Below are 21,782 nucleotides of genomic sequence, written 5' to 3'. Positions count from 1 at the left end.
CGCCATGACGTCGGTATGAGTGGGGCTCCTTTATGAGGCCCATCTCCGCTTCGGGAAAGGCTTTCATATTATTCCTAAGTAAGACCCTATTCGGGCTGTGCGCTTTCAACTTTTGTCTGCGTTAAGATATTAATAATAGTAACAATAGTAGTAATTATAAAAATAATATGAAAAATCGGCAAATATATAGTGAAAACTCTCCTTAAGTAAACTTATATTAGGCGGACACCCCTTTTGGGCGGACACTTTCTCTTAAAACAATTTGAATTAGGCCATATTCATTAATTTTCTTTTAGTTGGGAACACTCCTCTTGAGCGGACAAACATTACTCGACATACGCTTTCCGCTCAAGACAGTTTTCACTGTATAAAGAAGACTTTGACATATTCTCTGCAGAGCTTACTATATTCTTCTTCGTTCTGTTTTCGTTTGCTTATCAAGTCAAATTGAGCATATCGAGATTTTTTTAAAATGCGACTCTTCCTTCTTCATTCTGACCGTTGATCTGGTATATTTCTTAACAAAATGACTGAAATATAGCAAAGTCAGTGTTGGAAATTGCCGAGGGAGTCTATTTTACAACACGATCTTTGCAAGTCTACAGTAAACCAGACAAGGGACTAGGTTGTGGGGAAGTAGAGCAGAGAGTGCATTTTTTGTCACTAATTATAGTTCAGCTTTGCAGGGAACTGGGAATACCCCAATGGCCTATGCCCAGTTTTCATTTTCATCTGTGCCGAGTGGCTGAGAAGGCGGCACTTGAACTCATGATTGCTGAACCGAGTTGAGTAGCAGTTGAGTAAAGGGGGCTATGCTGAGCGGTGTGATCGGCAGCTGTGGATCTTGAGCAAACAATGCGAGTAGATTATGTACTTGACACGCTTAGAAAGCGAACGGCTCAGTTTTGAAAATTTGGCTGCAGGGCGTGTGCGGCTTTCTAATGCGTAAACCAAAATCTGGCAATGATATTGAGTATTTGCAATAATTCAGCATAGAATCAATGCGAAGAAAGCGTGAACTTCATCAATTGAGCCCGCACAAAGCCGCAGCTGATATGCTTTTTGCATATCATTGACGGCTATAAAAGCCAACGAGTCGCTGGGCCAGGCCAACAGTCATCGTCAGCAGCAGGCACACAATGATTCGAGCTGTTTACCTTTGGACTCTGCTAGCACTGCTGTCAGCCCAGATGCTGCTCTCGTCGGCCGCCGCCGACCAGTCCCGCCTCGCCGGACTCTATGTCAAGGATGGCAACGAGAATGGACAGCTGCGTTTTCTGGCCTCCGGCTTGAACAGCAATACGAATGGTGTCAGCGGCAATAACGGCCTTAACGCGGCCCTCAATAGCTACATAACCAACAAGCAGGACATGCTCGAGCAGTTGCGTCCGACCAGCACAAACGGTGTGACGGGCACGGGCACGGCCACGGGTACGGGTACGGGCACCATCACTGGCACTGGCACCGGCACTGGGACTGGCCTCGGCCTGGGCACTTTGACAGGCACGGGTACAGGCAGCAGCAATACCGCTGCCAACAATGCCATCTATGTGAGTCTGGGCAATGGCAATACATCGCCCACGAACACGGGCGTCAGCAACACACAAGCTGCACTCAATCAGGCGATCTACGGCTCCACGCCCGTCAACAATTTGCTGCCACAGATCATTGGCCAGGCGGTCGCACAGCGCACCCGTCCAGCGGGCAACAGCAATCGGCGACGCGTCGTTCAGCAACGGCGACGACGTGTCAACAAGAACTCGAACGGCAGACGCCGCCGTCGCAAGGGCAACAAGAACGGCAAGAAGCGGCCCCAGGTGGTTGTGGTCCGTCCCAATCGCGGCTGAGCAGCGACCAATCAGACAGCCAGCCTTCCTTTTTTTTTAAAACAGCATATTTTTTTTTAACAACATTTTTTTTTAATTATAAATTAAATTATTTATTTATTCAATGAATTTTGTTACTCAATTAAACTTTGCAACAAAACGATTCATAAACGGTTTTAAATCGAACCGGTTCGCGCTCGGCTTTCTAATTTGTATTGACAATGAATCGTAACTCAAAGTTGGTTTGATTCAAATCAATTTCGTGGTTCGAACCGTAAACCAAACCAATAAAACTTGTTGTCAAGTTTTATAGCCTTGATTTTATTTTATTATTTTTATACCCTTGCCCATTGAAAATGGGTAAAGAGGGTGTAATATATGTGTGCAAATTTATGTAGTAGGCAGATGGAAGCATCTCCGACCCCATAAAGTATAAATATTCTTGATTAGCATCAATAGTTGAGTCTATCTACTCATATCCGTCTGCCTGTCCGTCCGTCCATCCGTCCGTATGTATGAACGCAAGGATCTCAGAACCTATAAGAGCTAGAGAGCTGTTTCCGATAATCGAAACCTTGCCCCTATCGAAAAACTGTTTATAAGCAAATCTCGTAAGTAATAAGAGCTAGAATCACCAAATTTTTTATGTAGCTGTCTGAATAGTATATATATATATACTAGCCGGTTCTACCCCGGCCTTGCCTGTGGTACCTATAAAATAAATTCTCTCAAAGATCTTTGAAAATGACTTTGAAACCGATCGAACAGTAAACAAAAACCTTTTATACAACCGTCTTCCGCCAATTACCCACTGTTGCGGACGAAATTTCCCAAATCGCTGAAACACGTATTCATTAAGTTTTTATGTAGAGCTTTAAAAATAAGTTTGATGTAAATCGGAAAAACCTAAAAACAAGAATAATGTTGCCAAATTTAGATGCCATATTGATCACGAGGCCATGAATAGAAATTTTGACTAAAAATCATGTTCTCAGATTTTGATTGATAAAGAGACCAAACCATCAACAAAGAGCCAGACCCCGTGAAAATCGGATGAGAGTTGACTGAGTTATGGGGGTGGGAAATTTTGACTTATGCCTATATAGGATATTTGAGGGTACCATATTCACATGCATTTTGACCAAGAATCATGTTCTCAGTTTTTGATGCCAAATTGATTAAGAGGGCAAACCACGAACAAAAATTATAACTTTATGAAAATCGGTTGAGTTTTGACCGAGGCAAGGAAGTGGGAAATTTTACCTATGTCTATATAGGATATTTGAGGGTACGATTTTAACATTAATTTTGACCAAAAATAATTTTGCCAGATTGGGATGCATACTTGAAAGTATTATTTAAAACATTTTTAATGTGCTACGATAAAAAATAGTATTAAGTATTTAAAAAATAAAATTTTAAAATGAAAATCAACAAAGAAATGTAACAAAACATGGTTTAAAGTAAAACCAGGCTTACGAACCGAACCTGAAAGTTAGGTCTTGGTTCGCGCCGTGAACCGAACTTTAACAATTGCGTGTTTTAAGGGCTGCAATCGTACAAATACATTCGGCACTTTGAAGCACAAACTAAATTTCCAAGCTGCCACTTTAATGGCCAGGACACCTTGTGGGGCACGTGCCGCTGCCGCTGCCGGCGCCGGTGTCGGCGCCGGTGCCGGCGACTCTGCTGGGGCAAGTTCCTGCTGCAGTTGCCTGTTGATTTAGTTGTCTTGGCTGGGTCTGGCCTGGTCAAGTGCAAGACAAACGGCCGTTCCATGTGGCGGCCAATGACTTGATAAATGCACGAGAAGCGGTAGCCATAGCTGGTGTCCAGTTTGTGTGTGTGTGTCTGTGTGTGTGTGTGGTGTGCGGGTGTGTGTGTGCCTCGTGCTGCTCATGACTGTAATGAGCCTGTAAGTGGCCCTAATCAGTGTCATAATAATAGAAATTAATCACTGCGCCACAGCGTCGTCGGCCACCTGCTGCAGCTAGGCACAGTTGGAGGCAGTGGCTCGAGGCGCAAGGCTCGAGGCGCAAGGCTCGAGGCGACAGGCTGAAGGCTCGAGGCGACAGGCTGAAGGCTCAAGGCTATTTGTTGGCATGCAAGTTCAGGGGGGGGGGGGCAGGCGCTGGTTTGGGTTGGCTTTGAAGATTCCTGCGGTTTTGTGCAGCTTGCTGCGCATACTTTGTAAATGTTTTGTAATGATTTGATTTGAAATTCATTTGAATTATTGCTTGCTTCCGGCTTCCGGTGCCTTCGAAATACTTTCCTGTTTCAGTTAAGTTGAGCCAAAGCCACAGCACCACAGGCGGTCGCACAGTTGTATGCTATGGAAAGGCCACTCTAAAGGCCACTGTGACTTGCATTGCCGTCGCACCGCACCGGCCACCCCCCCTCCCTGACATCGTCTCCATATGATGTACCAGCAACTTAGTTGGCCTGTTCCCTAGCCACACTCACACACACACACACACACACACACACGAACACACGCACACATATGTTTGTGGCTCTTAGTCTGTCCGTCTGCTCGTCATTTTCACTCGCTTCCCTCTCACTCTCTCTTTCTCTCTCTCTCTCTCCCACTCTCTGGCTGTGTGTGTCCCGGGAGTTTATTAAGTACTGCCAAGTATATGCAAGCAGTCCGAGCAGCGTCGACGTCGCTGCCTGTGCGGAACTTTGTTAATATGCAAGTGAATGGACATTTCCGGTAGCTAGTGAACGTGCCAGGCCCAGGCTCTGAGACCGGAGACCGGGCACTGGGCACTGGGCACTGGGCGATACCCACACCCAGGGCATAGCCAAGCCCACTTCTGAACCTTGCCCAGCTGAAGGGCATAAGCTTGGCTCCTGTATAGTGCACACACACACACACATATGGACAGAGATATACACGTGAACTCATTGGATACATTTTTTTGCCCTTTCCAAATGTTGGTCATATGCGATTTGCGCTTAGCTAAGTTTTGTTAATAAATAACCATTATTATTATGAGTATTATTAATATTATTTTAATTATTATTATTAACATTAATAATGTGATGATTATTACGATTATAATTATTATTATTATTATTTTTTATATAATAAATATTATAAATATTATTATATTATCAGACTATTATGATATTTATTAATATTTGTATTAATTTTTATCATATCAATCTAAATTAATAAAATTAAAGGCTAATTATGTGCTAACTAATATATGTGCACGCCCCTCTTTGCCCTTATGACCTCGAGTAACTTAGAGACTGCAAAATCTAGATATGCATACTTTGGTATGTGGGTTCCTAACAAGAATATATGTATGCATATATGTGTGTAACCCTATTCGACTGTATTGACCTCACACGAACCGAACCGACACACTGGTTCCAGCTGTGAACCGAACCAGCGAAAACGTTTGTAGAGCTTGCTGTCAGGCGTAAAAAAAAATCCAAGCACACTTGAACTTAATTCTTTTCGAGCGATAGAGCATTTGTGATTCGTTATGCGCTTGCCTTTGCTCGGCCATTTGCTACGTTTTTTTTCCTTTTATTTTGACTCCGCTCATGTGTAATTTTTTTCAATTAAAATGATTTGAGCAGACAACTTTGAACGCCGGCCCGCTCGAGGCTTCTGGCCACAGAAATACTTTTGGCAAAATCATAAATCATGCAGCAGGCACCAGCCACCAGTCAGCGGTCGGGCAGTGGCAGCAGCAGGGGCAGGGGCATTGGGTCAGCAGACATGAATCGCATTGGAAATCGACGTCAGTTGCTGGCACCAAAAAGCGTTGACAGCGCGCAGGAGGAAGGCGGCGACGGCGACGACGACGGCGGCGGAGGCAGAGCGGGTTGGCCAAGTTTCGTTTTACTTTTGAAATAGTTGCAAAGTGGAAAAGTTTGAGCCGCATGCCGCATCATCAGCTGCCACAGTCTTCGCATCACACACACACACACACACACACACACACACTAGTACACAGAGAGCCCACAACTAATGGCAGTTAATGCTCGCATTTGGCATGCAGAGTACCTCAGCCAGAGAGTTGGAGCCGTTGCCACAGCCAGATGCCTCTCGGCCTGCGCCTGTGCCTGATCCTGCCTGTGGTCAGCGTGCGGTCAGCAGCCATAATTGTAGTTAAGGTTAATAAATGGCCGCCTCTGTCATTTATCAGGCACAAGCACAAAAAATTGACTCGGCCAACATTGCGAAATGCTCAATCGACATGCCACAAAATTCAAGCGTTTCAAGTTATTCGGTCATTTGGTTATTTATTTGTTTTATTTAATTTTTTGTTTTGTTCTGTTTTTTTTTTATTGAGTTTGAGCCTGGTTTTGAGCTTGGCCAGCGCTAATTTTAATTGCCGTGACGCGTTTGATTTTATTATTAAGCTTCTACTTTTTCCCCGGCCCGAATGGGCATATTGCTCTCATTGACATTTTTGTAACAGGTGTAACTAGAAGTTATATTGGAGAAAGTTTTCATTTGTTATTTTAAGCCAAATTAAATAGTTTATTATTTAAATTATTATTGATTATTAAATCTTCGACGTGAAGAAGATATCCTATCCGGGGTTTAGTTTATTAAAAAAAAATTTAAAAAATTGTTTTTATATCTACTTTTCCGATATATTTCCGCACTTTATTATATATATTATATGTATCTTATATCTTATAACAACAATCGTAATGAAGTAAAGCTTGTATAAAAAATCACTTTTTAAGGGTATTTCATCGTCGGCGTGCCAAAGACAGCTGCTCTTTCTTTTAAGCTGCAGCCAACGAGTACTTTTTGGAAAGTTCTTCGATATGACATTCTTAAGATTCCATTTGAAAAGCAATTTCTATAAGAAGATTATGTGGCAATTTTGAAAGAACGTAATATACATATATAGAGTTCCATCAATTAAATATGCGGCCTTTAAGTATACGTTTGGCAAACATTTGTGTACATATATCAAATACAAATAAATTGAAAATGTATTTAGTTAAATTAACTAATTAAATTAAATTAAATTAATAAATAAAATATATATTTATTTTAAGTATTTTAAGGCATTTATCCTAGTTGAGAAAATGGGCTAGAATTAAAGATAACATTTCCCAAGTGTTTCTTGAATAATTCATAGATTAATTTTACATTTATTTTAATAATTCCTCGAAATTTTTACCTAATTTGGGAAAATGTACTATTGTATTTTATATAACATTTCTTAAGTATTTCTTGAATAATTAATAAATAAGTTATATTTATTTTATATTTATTTTAATGATTTTATGTAATTTATCTATATGTTATTTATATTAATATATTTATATACAATTTATGCATATTATTATTATTATGGGTATCTATTCCTTCTATACCAACAATAACTTCAAGTCTTTCGGCTTTGTGAATGGGCCTTGTATGCACTTACATACATATACATATATGTATATGTATATGGTATTATAGACTAAATCAATTTGACCACATTATTGGCTATCTGTCAGGGTATTACGCATTCGTGCAGAGCTTAGAACTGTTTGCTTAGCTGTTGTTTTTTTCTTTTGGTCACTTGACGTTTGATTTACTTAGTCGTCGCTCGTCCGCTTCACAGGCCAATTGGAAGCCAATTTTCAGCTTTGCGGCCTCCGCAGCAAGTGCGACCTTCTCGTGAATGCTTTTTAGCACACTTGTCGTCTCGATTCAACACGAGGCGACTCGATTCGAGTGGAGTGGAGTGGAGTGGAGTGTATGACTGCTGTTGTTGTTGTTGTTGTTGATGTTATTGTTGTGCTTACTGTGGCTGTTGTCGTCTCCCCGTGGCGTCCATTCAATTTTTGCCATTTGGCTTGTTGTTTTTCGGCTGCGACTCTAGCTTGACACATTCTTGCTGATTGATTGATATATGACTTTTAAAGTTAATTACTAAAATCAAGATACGTACGTTCATACATGTATGTACATGTATTTCAAGCATATGTATATATATATATATATCTTTACTTATATGGAGCACACACAGCATGGCCATGCCACAGTTGCCTTCGAGGCTCGTTCACTCATATTTTGGCCTCAAAAACAACAACTTCAAATATTTGCAAAGAAATTAATGATAGTTTTTGGTTGATCTAATAAATTAAAATCATGTGACTTTAACGGACAATATGCTACAAATAGACTTATGGGTATTTTATTAATTTATAGATCAGTGTTAAGTGTTGCCACACAGTTGGCAGAAAAAACTGCGCCACAGCGCTGCCAGATAGTCAGTTTTGTTGAAGTCGGAGAGCGTTGGCCAACACTAGGTCACATATGTATGACAATAAAATATTAATAATAAATATATTATTAAAATAAATAATAAAACATATCTAAATAAAAATAAAAATAACAACAAATAGATAATAATAATAAAAATGATATTAATAATTTTGATAATAATATTGCAAATAAATATAATAATAATAATAATAATAATAATAATAATAATAATTAAAATAATGATGATTAATAAGTGCAATAATAGACAATAAAAGTAACAATTATATTATCGAAAGTTACCCAAATTCTGTTGCAAAATTAGTTTCTCGTATTCCCTCTCCTCAATTAAAGGCCTTTAAATTTGATGTAAACAGCGATTAAAGCGCATTTGAGACTCATGACTTTTTAGCCGGCTTTCGGGCTGATTGGTCAGCGGGGTCACAGCTGTGTTACTTAGCGACGACGAGCTTAGGCCACCCGCTGACCCCGCCTCAGACTATTGATAAAGGATATGTTAAACAATAATGCGTTGATAAGAAATTAATTGATTGATGCTGACTGCTGACATAATTGCAGCACATTGTCTAGTTGAATGCGAAAGAAAAGGGTCAGAAGCGCGCAGCCCGCCCGGGCCGACTGACCGCGCGGCCGTCCCGCCCCGCTTATGTGGCGCACATGTTTGGCCTTGATGGATGATTGAAATTTGAGGCGTGCGCCAACTTCAAGTACAGTTAATTAGAAGCAATCAACGGACGAACAGCAGCAGCAGCAGCAGCGGCGGAAAATAATGAAATCTAATTAATTTGCAGCTGTCAAAGTAAGCAACAAAATCCAGCGATAAAAAAATAGAAGAAAAAAAGAGAGGAAAAAAGTAAGGTGAACGTGCGAAAGGCTTGAGGATTTTCGCAGCCCTGCTAATTGGAGCCATGGCCTGGGTTTGGGCCAGCTTTGGCACCTCATCGATTTGTAGCCACGTCATGCAGGCATTCAGGCCTTCCCGCCGCCCAATGCCGCCTGCAGTCCCCAAAGTCAATTTGCCAATGCGCCAAATTTGTGCGTCGTAATGATCAACGGGGCCATGTGAGGCGGGTGTGTGTGTGTGTATGTGTGTGTGGTGGAGGGGGTAGCGGGGGGTGCTGCCTGTCTAAGACGTGACGTAAATCAGCGTTTTAAGTGTTTTTTGAGCTGTCAACGGCAACGTGGCAACTTTGTTTGCCGCCTGCCCCCAACTCTAAAACAAAAAAAAAACAAAAAGAAAGAAAAATGAACCAGCAGCAACAGCTACACAAATCGAGCTGAGAAAATTATTTTCATTGTTTTTGCTAGACTACGCCGACTTGCTTATGCTCTACATATGTACATGTAGTATCTACCCTACAGCATGCGGTATCTATAGTTAGAATATAAGCTTCATTTATTGGATTGATTTCTACACATTCAATTGTGTTTTCAAATTAAAATTGAAAATAAATAATATATTTATTATAGATGAGATGGTTAGATAAATGCATTTAATATTATATAAAATAAATTAAATATGATAAATGTATAAAATTTTATTTATATACTTATAAACGAAACCGAAATGTGATATGAGGTATTTCATTGAGCATTAGCAAGTCCTTCATTTTCATATTTAGTTTCTTAATTATTTTAACATTTATTTAATACTATTTCACTTTTAAAGAGCCTTTTTTATGCAACATATCCATGCTACAGTGAAAACTCTCTCAACGTACGCTCCTATAAAGCTAACACCCTTCTTAGGGCGGCATTTTCTCCCATACCATCATAAATCAGGCCATATACATTTACTCTCTCTAAGCCGCAAGCATCCTCTTGAATGTACAAAAATTACCCGACGTTCGCTGTACACCCAAGAGAGTCTCCCCTGTAATTGTGTTCAATGCTTACTTACTTTATATATTTTGTATTTTATTTTTTCATAATATAAGTACCTGTCCAACAACTGATCGATTGACTAAAGCTTTGAAGTTATTAATAATAATTCATATTTCCGATGTGCACAGAATAATTTGCTAAGGTTGCCATAAATCTGTTTAAGTTATGTTAGCTTACATAAGCTTGGGCTAGGAACAATAAAGTTAAGATCTGGTATTTAGCTGATGGTTGGTTGATTAAAGTGAGTTCCCTTGTACTGGATAACCCAAAAATTGTTTAAAACCAAATTGGAGTTTGAAATCCAATTTATTGTGTACCAATAACCAAATTCTTTCAAAAATGTTTTGATCTTAAAGGAACAGCTGTATTACGGGCGCTGATAATAAATTGTTTTCTTAATATTTGGAAAAAAAAGTGTTTTGAACAAAGTCCTGTGTTCATGCAGGTGCAAAAACAGGCTCAGGATCTGCACACAAAGACATCGAGTTAGGTCAACCCATGAACCAAACCAGCAACAATTTTGTTTCGACTTATTCTTGCATGCAACCCTGTTACTCTTAGCGTAATTATGTTACTTAACAGAACTCAAATATAATTGTTTAGTCTAGCTTGCGAATCCTGATACTAGTAGCAGAATGATACTTAACGGAAGTGAAATTATTCTGGCTTTCAGTCATATTATTTTAGCAGAATTATGTTACTTAACAGAATAAAAATATAGAAATAGGTTTTAAGAGAAGTGAAAATAAAATATTCAGTCATTCAAGTTGGCGTTCTGTGCACAAATACTTGAAATTCCGAAAATTGTTTTCTTCGCACACATTTTGCAGAGGTCTCTCTCATGCACAGTAAATCAAATGCGTTGCAAATGGCATGACAATGGCGCTAAGCAGCTTGGCAAGTGTATGACAAGCGTGAAGTCCACAACACAGGCAACAGTTCAACATCTAAATCAAATTAATCCTTGCCAGGAAGAGAGTGAGAGGGAGAGAGAGACTTTCACCCAAACTCAGTCCCTGCCAATGTTCTCGGCCTGTGACTGTGCCTTTTGCCAGTTAACGTAGTTTTTGTTGTTGGTATTTCTTGGCTCGACTTGGCTAGGTTTGGTTCAAGTGGCAACTTGTTAAATTTACGCAAGACTCGAGCACTGCACACGCATACACAATTAGGCTGGGGGACAAACTGAGCTTCGTTTGGCTTCGGGCGTGGGAGTGGGAGTGGCAGGCAGGCAGGCAGGCAGGCAGGCAGGCAGAAGTTGGCTCAGTTACGCAAAGAGCAAATCAAAAAACCATTTGACGCACTTTCATCATCAGCAAACGTGGGCGTGGCACCTGCTGCTGACACATTGAAACTGCCAATAAGTTAACGCCAGCCTCATCCACATAACAAAAAACAAAAAAACAAAAAGTGCAAGTGCCTAACAACAATAATAAAAACAACAAAAACATCGACAACATCGTCAACAAATTGCAGCTAGCCCTCAAAAAGCTGTCAAGTCACATGGCTCCAGCTATCCAGGCAGTTCTCTCCTATGGCACCCAGCCTTAATGACCATTTAAGTCTGGCCAAAGCCTTTTGCTTGTGGGTAAAGGCTGACACAGTGTGACCAGCGCAATGCAGCAATCACAGTTCACAATTTTACCAGTCACAATAGCTGAAAGAGAAAACAGTTGGAACAAAGAAACAACTTCTTCCGATTTATCGTGTATTTGAATTAAGATGATCTTATATAATCGAGTATTTACATAAGTTATTGAAACAGGTTATCGTTTAATTCAATTTACCAATATGAATCAATATTATTTGTAACTAAGTTTCATATACATATATCCAAAGTCTAGAAAGGTTTGTCTTTTAGTAAGATATATCATATATGTTAAGCCCAAAACCCTTTGAACCCCGGCTCTAAGAATAAGAGTATATAATTTTGGTTAAAAGAACTTATTTACCTTGAAATATTGACTTGCATTTGGATTTAGTTACATAGCTTGATTTTGTATCGAGATGTCGATAGTTCATTTAAATACGCAGACAGCAAAGCATTGCAACTTTGGATAATAGGAATTTGCGCACCATCAATCGATAATTAAAATTTATCGATGTTCGATGAATTCGCTTTTTCGCCAGCAACTCGCGTGACTCGTTCACAATCAATCACGACTTTCGGCATTCGCCCAGCCCAGTAAATTTACTCCATACCGTGTGTTGACTTTATCTGCTGCAAAATATTTTGGCCAAAGCACTTTTCTGTATTTTCTTCTGTTTTTTTTTTTTTTTTTTTGGGTCAAGTGTTGCCCTGGCTGCTGCTGCTGCCGCTGTTGCTGCTGACGTAGCAACGCTTTTATTATTATTTTTTTGGAGTAGGAATTAAATATCAAGCAATTCACGTCTCTCTCTCTCTCTCTCTCTCATTCACTCTCCATGTGTGTGTGCGTGTGTGCACATGTGTTGTTGCTGCTGCTTTCGCATTGCCCGAATCTTACGGCTTGTGCTCTTTTCTCCCGACTTGGGCTTTTTTGCATATCATCATCATCCAAGTAAAGTTTGCTTTTGCTTTTTGCTCGGCTTCTTCTCTGCTGCTGCGCTGCTGCTGCTGCTGCTGCCGCTGTTGTCGTTTGTTCTCTTGTATTTTTGGTGTTCAAAAGCCCACACATCACTTTTACACATACCCTCCCCCATCCTCTCCGCCTCGCCAATGCATCGTTCAGCCTTCACTCTGACCGATTTGCCAAGTCTTTGTGTACCCCCCCATTACCCCTTGTTTCTCACTTACGATAACTTGAAGTTCTCGTGTTTGGGTTAAGTGAAAAGTGATTGAGCAGATTTTTGTTGCGAATCTTTGGTTTCATCTCTCCTGCTCGCACCCTTTCCCCGGCGCTCTCTCCCTCTTCATCTACCTATGTCTCTCTCGCTCTATCTATATATCATTCTGTTTGCTTCAACTGTTTTTGTAGCTGTTGTTTACGTCTTTCAGCTGCTGCTTCTTGTTGTTGCTGTTGTTGTTGTTGTTTTTTTTTTCTTCGGGGCCATTTTTGATGAAGGTAGCCAAGTGTTTCACTGTGTTAATTGTTGTCTTTGCCTCGGCTAATTCATTGTTTCTCTTCCCTTTTTTTTTCGCACTGCCCAAAGATCTGATAGAGCCGCAAACAAAAATTGCGCATAGAACAAAAAGCAAAAATATGTTTTGATGTTGGCTAATTGCGATAGTTCCGATGAAAATGTTCAGGTAAATGGATTCGTTTCCGGCATTCTTTGAAAATATTTGCCAACGCTATCTTTAATCTGTGAATATGCTAAAAAGCTCTTGAGCCGGAAACTCTGGCACATACATGCACAAACATTGTTCAATCATAAGACAGTCAAGCATTATATGGATTGATCTTTTGTTTTACAGCAGCATCAATCAAATAGTGATTGAGTTATTTGATTTGAATGTGTTTCGGTTTTCTATTTTTATACTATTGCGTAGTAATAGTGTAGATCAATCATTAAATCAGTCGCCTAAGGGCTCAATCATATATAAGTCAATCGTTGATATGCTTAAATTGAAGCAATTTCAATCATATCAGAATTTATCAGAATGCTAGAATTTAGTTGCAATAATATTGTGCCAGCTCATCGCATGCAAACATCATCAATCAGTGTCATCAATCAGCAGCAGCAGCAACAACAACAGCGTCGGCAGCGGCAGCTATTGTCGGCACCTTGGCTATCGTTTTGCTAGTTGTTGTTTTTCGATTTCACAAATTTTCCTTACCCGATTTGCCGATAGCCAATTGATTGCTGCCATTGGGGCTCGTTGCCACTTTTTGCAGCATAAATCAAAAACGGAAATAGCCGTCGAATGCGACGCATTTGTATGCAGCACGCTGATGAGATGACTTCATTAGCATCTGCTGCTGCTGCTGCTGCTGCTGTTGCAAGTTCTGATTGTTTGCACTGGGCCCAGCCTGGCAAATCCAATCAAATGAGCGGCGAAGGAAATTCTCATTGAGCCGGGGCGACAATTAGTGCGAAATGCTAATGAAAGGCGCTGAAAGTGCAAATGAAACTAGCTGGTTGCACTTCATTATGTACATCATGATTGATGCCATCACAGCAACTCATAAATGCCAAAGCGAACCTGTCACACTCACGGTCACAATCACAGTCACAGTCACTAGACCCAATCAAGAGAACCGGCCACAGCAGAGCAGACCCGATCTAATTAAGTTTAATTTCATCTTCCAACTAAATGTCTTCAGCTTTATTGGTTGTATATTTATTTATTTCTTAATTCCGTACACCCATATTTATCATCATCGCGTTTCGTTTCGTTTCTGTATTCGTATCTGTATCTGTTTATGTTTTTGTATCTGTTTCTGTTTTGCGGTATATCATTGTCGTTTGTCGTTCCGTGATAATAAAGATTTATGCCAGCCAGACCCAAACTTTCAACAAGATCCAAACCAAATCCCAAAAAAACCAGAAGCCGCAAACGTTGCCCAGTTATCGGTCAAAATGGGATTGATTTTTTTTTTTGTATTTTGGAAGGGGGGAGAAGACGAATGCATTTTTAATTAGCGGTTGCTGCTCTACAATTTTCTCAGAAAACTTCTTCTGTCAGCAGTCGAGTTTTCGTTTTGGTTTTTCTTCACATTTAAACCTGCATTCACATTCGCATCCTGCTGCTGCTTGGAAATTAGGCGGCAAAGTTAAAAAGCAAAAAGAAGACTCACCAAATTATAATACCCTTCGCAAAGGGTATACACAAAACAATGCAATTTGTTGGCAATACGAAGAAAGGGAAAAATAAAAAAATAAAATAAAAAAAAACAAACGCTGCGCTTGACACGCCGAAGACCGAATACCCTTGCAGGGTTTCATCTTTGTTTGCCAACGAATTTTACTATGGAGCTATATGATATAACTTGCGGGTAATACCCGGCCTTTCTCGTGGGAAGATATTATTTATTCACCCAGTTTTTTATTTCATTTTGTTTCTATGTATTAAAGATTGCTTTGAGGCCGATCGGACGAAAACTTTTTAAAACTTTGCCCTGACTACCTGTGACATGCAATCTCTTTTATCCAAGTGGGGTGGATTTTTCGTTGGTTTAAGATATCTGTTAAAGTAATCCAGTTTTTCATACAAGAACCCAATTTTTCCGAATGTTTCTGATCTATGGGCTTGAAAAGAAAGACTAAGAGAATACTTTACTATATCGACTTGTCTGTTGATGCTGATCAAGATTAAAACGATTTTATATGGTCGGACTAACGTGTTACATACTTCGTTACATAATAATGATACCTTCTGCAAGGGTATAAAAATAACATAAGTCTAATCAGCATCAGCTGGCGCCAGATTCAGTTCCTTTTGCTCGCCGATGGCTGCAACTGTTAACTTGTAAATTCTGAAGCGCACTTCGAGAGGGAGAGAAAAAAAGGGAGAGTGAGAGAGAGAGAGAGAAAGAGAGGGAGCGAGGTAGAGAGAGCATGAGAAAGATGCATGCCTCATAAAACCTTGCACCAAGCCATTCACATATATTACCAGGCACCATATTCTGTCATTGTTGATGTAGGACAACGTGGGCTCATTGCCAAAAGCCAATTGAAAAAGTGAGAAATTGAAAAGAATGTAAAAGGGAAAACAAAGATAATGATGCCGGAAGGCATGCGTAATATCTTAGGGGTGGGGGGCATAGAAGTGTTAGAAATGTGTCGAACCTAACAATTTCGACAAATATCTTGATTTTCTCAAGAATTTATTGCATATGCCTTAATAGTATAAATAATTCCTTAGACTACAATTAGACTTTAGTTCAACTGTAAGATTAAACAACGTAAGGATCTAATATATTTTGGTCAAACATGTACAAGGTGTAATATTTATAACTATAATACAAATTAACAATCTGTAAATCATTGTCAATAATTAGGTTCTTGTATGGAAAACTTCTTTATTCATCAAGAAAACTCGGCATTTAAAAGTTTCACTTTCCTTACCAACATCGGACGACTATATCATATAGCTGCCATAGGAGCGATCGCTCGAAAAGTAGGTTCTTATATGGCAAACTATTCTGGTTTTCGCGATATTTTCATCAGACTTTACATTTACGAGCTTCACTATTCTCACATATCTGCAAAAGAGAAATGTCTAAAAGGGTATTAAGTCTTCGGATGTTCAAGATATCCTTACTTTCTCGTTATTTATCAATATATCCCCCAATCATACTGACATCCCTTTTAAAAATTGGCTTATAATATTGATAATCTATCATCATTTAAACATATATGTATGTGTAACGGTTAGTTTAAAATCTTTAAAGATATGTTTCTTTGATAAATAAGTTGAGTTTGAGCAGAGTTTGAGTTTAAGAATCACTTAACTAAGATTAAAATGATAAAACTGTAGAGATCAAGTTCACTTGTGCTGCAAGAAAAACTGAATACTTGAAAAGGAAAGTCCGGACAGTATAAAATCTAGAAAATATTCTTCTAGTAGGCAACGCTTTAAAAGTCTATTAAAAAAATGTAATCAACTCGGCCTAAAAGCAGACATATTCATTTCCACTCAAGAGTTGTAAGCGAAAAAAACTACGCAGCTCAAAAATAAAAAGAAGGAAACAAAGTTTTAAATATCTAAATTTTGAAAATTTGTACTCCTTTCTAGTATTTTAGTCTAGTCTGTCTTTAAGCTAGTCTGCAAACGTGACGGGTGAGTTTTTAGTTAACATGTTCAGCTATGGGACCTTAAGAGCTGCCTCTTTGGCTTGCAGTTGAGTCCAATGGATGGCTATGTCACATTGCTCTGGACCTGCTATCGTGGCGGACACTTAGCCTGCATCTAATCCTGGCCAGAAGCTGCTGCTGCTGCTGCTGCTGCGAGTCAAAGAAGTTGTTCTGCGTCAGACCCAAGTCACGCTGTCGCTCATCGGCTGAGCAGCAGCGTGTCTTTGGTCTGACGAAGAACTTCTTCTTTGCCTGCAGCTGAAAGGGTCCAAATAGTTGCCTGAAAGGGCAGCCAGATTGCGCAAGAACCATCTCGAGAGGCCCGAGCCACAAGAGAATGTAAATGCACACATTAAAAACAATTTTAATATTAATAGAACCCACTCCAAGGGGCTTATAAATGCATATAGTAAATGCTGTTATTATATAATATTTATTATTATTAATAAACCTTTATTTAGCCGTCAATTTTGTTTTAATACATATTTTTTTCGATAGAATTTTTCTATATGCATGTGTACATTTATTATTATTAAAGACTTGTGTCTATCATGCGATCCTTGAGATTTGTGGCATTGGAATTTTTATGTTGCCTGATTTTTAACCCCCTTTCCTGTAAAATGAAAGATACTTGATATGCACGATTCTAGGTAGGTACATGTCAAATTTGTGCCTAGCCATTAAAACATAAGAAATTCGCCCAAACAATATTGCAATATCGATTTTTATCGATTGCTTGCAGACTGTGCAAGCTATCGATTATCGAAAATAAACTCGCCTAGGTTCAAGTCTCTAGCTCTAATAGGTTCTGAGATCTTTGCGTTCATACTTACGGACAGACGGATGGACGAACGGACGGTCGGACAGACAGACAGACATGGCTAGATCGACTCGGTTATTGAGAATATAAATATTTTATGGGGTTAGAGATTCTTCCTACTACCTGTTGCATACATTTGCACAGAAACGTTCTTACCTTTATAGCCAGAAAAAGGCTAGATCTGTAGTTGGGAATTTATGGTAAAAAGGTAAAGGTAAAATTAAAAGCAATTTTGCCATGAATAAAAATGCAGTCTAAAAGGCTAGACGTGTTATGTTAAAAGCAATTTTACCTTAAATAAAAAATGCAGCCTTACTGGAAAAAATGGCTAGATTGGTTGTATAGTGTCAACAAGATTATAACCAGTATTATCTGCCATTGTATTCGGCTATCTTTATTTTTTATTATTATAAGTATTATTATTTATCATCCTCATCAGAAACATTCTCCATTTCAGATAAAAGTTTGAAGCGTCTCAAAACTAAGCTCAGATTTGTTTTAACTAAATAAACGCCCTAACATTAGGTTTAATATGCTCTGGACTTGGCACAGGGTATCTGCTAGTTCATCAGCTGTATCTTTACCTTAATATGGCAAACTTTGCTGCCCTTTAAGAAGCATATTAAATTGCGATTCCTATTGTTATTTTGCAGCCAATTTAGAAATTGCGAAACAGAAAATGTTGCAAATGTTGTGTTGGCTTTGTTGGCTTTGTTGTCTTTGTTGTTGTTGCAACACTGCAGCATTGCAGTAGGCCGTAAATTTATGTTGCATTAATTTATTGCACTGGTTTTTTGTCCAAGGGGCTAACGAGAACTAGTTCAAAATGCGAAACCGAAACGAAATGGGAGAGCGCAACGCAAATGGAACACGGGCCGAAACGAAACGAAAGCTAAACTGAAACCGAAATGTTTTTCTTTTGGAACAACTTTACCAAAATATATATGCACTCTATATCAGTCGGTGCTGTTAAGGGGGAGGAGGGTGGGTGGGGGGTGGGGGGGTGGTGGCAATGTTAAGATGCATCGCCTTCAAGTGTGCTCAAGGTTCTCGCTGGCGTTGCACATTAAGTTGTCTGCTGCTGCCTGCTGTTGTGGCAGCTGCTTTGTTGGGCGCCGCTTATCTGCATGCGGCGCAATTATTTCAGCTTGTCACACGTCCGCCAGAGGGGGGGAGGGGCGGTGGTTAGGGGGTGTATTGCTGGTGCACAACGCGTTGCCTTTTCTGAACTTTACAAATTGAAATTAATTACTTTGTGCCATTGTCCAGCGAAATGCGGCACGCGGGGCAGCCGTTGCAACAAGACAACAAGACCTGCAACTGCCTCCCCACTACCCCGCTCCCTTTCCCTTCCCCTTCGCCACCCCCGCTACCCGCACTTGTGTTAGCCCAAAGCTGCGTTTGCAGCGGTTTATTTGTTTCATGCACCACGCCCGCCTGCTACAAGTGCAGCCCCCTCTCCTATTGCAGTTGGTTCCGCATGCATTTGTCATATTTGCAGCCCGACCATCTCGCTCCCCCATTCTCCCCTTACAGCCACATCGCCCCATCCCCCGCTTGGCCAGCATCCACTCGACGCTATTCGGGCCCCATTTAGTTTTGTGTTTCTTGTCTAACTTCACTTTTTGACCGCTTACCACGCTCCATATCAAATAGCACTCCGCCCTGCCCCCACCCCTTCCTTCTATTTCCACCCTCCTCTCGCTACCTCATCCGCCTGCTGTCTTGCCCCTTTTGCCACCTTCTGCGCAGCTTCTTGTTAAATTTTGTTGTTTATTTCGTTGAGCAACTTTTGCAAATTTTGCCAATTTTCGGGAACTAAGCAACGCAGCACAAGGAGCAGCCCTCGGCTTTGCCCCCTGCCCCCTCCGCCCTGACAGTTCTGCCCTTAACCATCATCTGTGCCCTCTCTCTCTCTCTCTCTCCAATTCCCCTTTGACTGTCGCTGGTTACAAGCGAGCGCGCCGCTTAGTTTTTTACTAAATACAATAGAAATTGCTGGACCTCAGCCAGTTTGTTCCATTACCAATTCCCCCCCTCACTCTCTTCCCCCACCACTGTCCCTTGCCTGACCATGCTGTCAGTTTTTCATTTCTATTTGTTAGTTTGCCGTATTCTGTTGCAAAGTTCTTTGTCATGTTTGTTGCTTGCCATGTTGCGCATACGCCGCGTCAGCCAGCTTTTTCCCTGTTTCCCGGCTGTTCGAGCTGTTGCCTGTTGCCTGTCGCTTGTCGCTTGTCGTCTGTCGCCTCAGCAAAGGCGAAATATTTTCATTTGCTTAATAGACATTGACAATGGAGTAGGTATTTTTGTTTGTTTTTGTTCCCTTTCCGTTTCCAGAATAAATTAATAATATGCAAGAGATTCTCTGGAAATGTTTCGTAAATTCTGAAACATTCGCAAAACTAAAGGCTAAATTGCTATACTCTAGTTATTTATAAGGGATTGTCCAGACGGACTGAATGCAAGTTAATCAACGGATTCGTCTTTGCACTCGAAAATTCGAATCTTTAAGTGTTGGAAAACGTTGTTCATTGGAAAACCAAGACGTATTCTTCGTCATGAGCCTGATGGGCTTAGCTGCCTGAGCGACGGACTGACAAGCGAGAAGTCGCCGGTTCAACTCCAGTAGCAAGATATGTTTATTTCATTTGTTTTTTACTCGCAAAGAAATAAGCTCCAATCAGTCGATTGAGAAGCGTAGTTCGTTGCAGTTAGACTGGGCACTTAGTTTAGGGATCGAGCTCTTGAGAAAACAGAATATTTTTTTTTATTTTTTAACTACAAAATACAGTACAAAGCCTCTTGGGTGGACAGCGACCATCGTGCAATTGTTGCCCGCTCAAGAGAAGTGTCCACCTAGTAGGAGTGTCCACTGTGTTTCACTGTATATTAAATTGGTCTTCTTTAATTAATTCAAACAGAAGTTTTTTCTTTTGTGCAATTGAGGTGAGAAAATTAACATGAGTAATGAGAGCAATAATGAGCTTTGTAGCTAGCTTTTACTTCTCTTAATAAGCTTATATTTCTTTTGTAATCAGAGTATGAACATTTGCAAGCCCTATTTGAATTAATGAGAATCGCATAGTAGGGCATTATTTGGAAAGTACTTGTGCTTTACATTTGCAGCGCAACGGGAAGTAAACTTTGTCTGCATTTGTTAAAAGGGAACAAACGTACATATATACGTACATGCGTACGCACATTCAAATTGAAACAAGGTGTTTGAAAGCGAATAGGCCAAGTAAATATACCCATTTGTACATAGAAACGAATTGGATACGTGCATACATACGAACATATATACCTACATGCGAACATATATCCCTACATGCGAACATATATACCTACATGCATGCATACATACATACATATATACATACATACATACATGCATACATACATACATACATGCATACATACATACATGCATACATACATACATACATACATACATACATACGTATATACATACCTACATACATACACACATTCATACACACATACTTATATACATACATACATAAATTCATATATACATATAATCGCGCAAGCATACATATATATGTGCATGCAAACATGCACATAGAAATGCATAGAATATATGCATTTATACATACATATTTGAGTACCGGCATACATACATATATGTATACAGAAATGTTAATATCTATATACATACATACATATCACATACAAACGTGAATGTAGTCAAATAAGAGTAAGACATTTAGAAGCGAACAGACGCAATTTTTTAAAGCAGCCCGCTTTTAATTCTTAATTATTATTAAAAATTAAAATATATCGCTTCCTGATCCGAGAAGAGTTGTTTTGTCGCGAGTGTAAATCGTTTTTTCTGTTACAGTTAAATTTACTAATAATTGATATCGCATAGTTTTGCGTGTTTGTGCTCATCTTTCAATCGCATCGCAATAGTTGTTGTTGTTAATAAGTTTCTCTTACGTTCTTCTCGTTTGCCTTTTGCTGTGCTCCTATGCAACTGTAGTCGATTCAGAGACAACACACTCTTACTCTTCCTCCCGCCTAATTAAAGCATCTGCCGTTATCTGCTCCCTGCGTTCTTTATCTTTTCTAGTTGCATTCGCTTTAAGCGCGTGGTACAGTGGTTAAATATCAATTATTGGGTCAATATAATTGGGGTATGCCTATTTGAAATTGTACATAGCGAGTATTACCCGGGATTGCCCGGGGAAAGTAATTATCAATAAATTTAGGACTTTATTTTTTTACCCGACCGTAGGAATAATTAAAGTCT

General features: G+C 39.7%; 2 protein-coding genes and 1 long non-coding RNA gene across 3 annotated transcripts in view; all 3 read left to right on the top strand.

Moving 5' to 3' along the window:
- Nucleotides 1-21,782, top strand: part of rst (roughest) — a 227,841-nt gene that overhangs the window by 58,939 nt on the left and 147,120 nt on the right. The gene's annotated exons all lie outside the window — the stretch shown is intronic.
- Nucleotides 1,140-1,847, top strand: LOC135441117 (putative per-hexamer repeat protein 5). Its single transcript, XM_064700590.1, has one exon. The coding sequence runs from the start codon at nt 1,140-1,142 to the stop codon at nt 1,845-1,847; it is 708 nt and encodes a 235-aa protein (XP_064556660.1).
- Nucleotides 16,569-17,118, top strand: LOC135441182 (uncharacterized). The gene is made up of 2 exons (XR_010438417.1): nt 16,569-16,672; nt 16,734-17,118. It is a non-coding gene; the product is annotated as an uncharacterized LOC135441182 (long non-coding RNA).

The sequence above is a fragment of the Drosophila montana genome, unplaced genomic scaffold (genome assembly GCF_035044405.1).
Source record: "Drosophila montana isolate Dmon_TW-CO22-7 unplaced genomic scaffold, ASM3504440v1 contig_1853_1, whole genome shotgun sequence".
NCBI lineage: Eukaryota > Metazoa > Arthropoda > Insecta > Diptera > Drosophilidae > Drosophila > Drosophila montana.
Note: the sequence above shows the minus strand (reverse complement) of the source record. Positions and strands in the feature narration are given on the sequence as shown.

Coding starts and splice junctions, on each gene's coding strand:
- LOC135441117 (XM_064700590.1), top strand. CDS start 1,140: ATGATTCGAGCTGTTTACCTTTGGACTCTGCTAGCACTGCTGTCAGCC.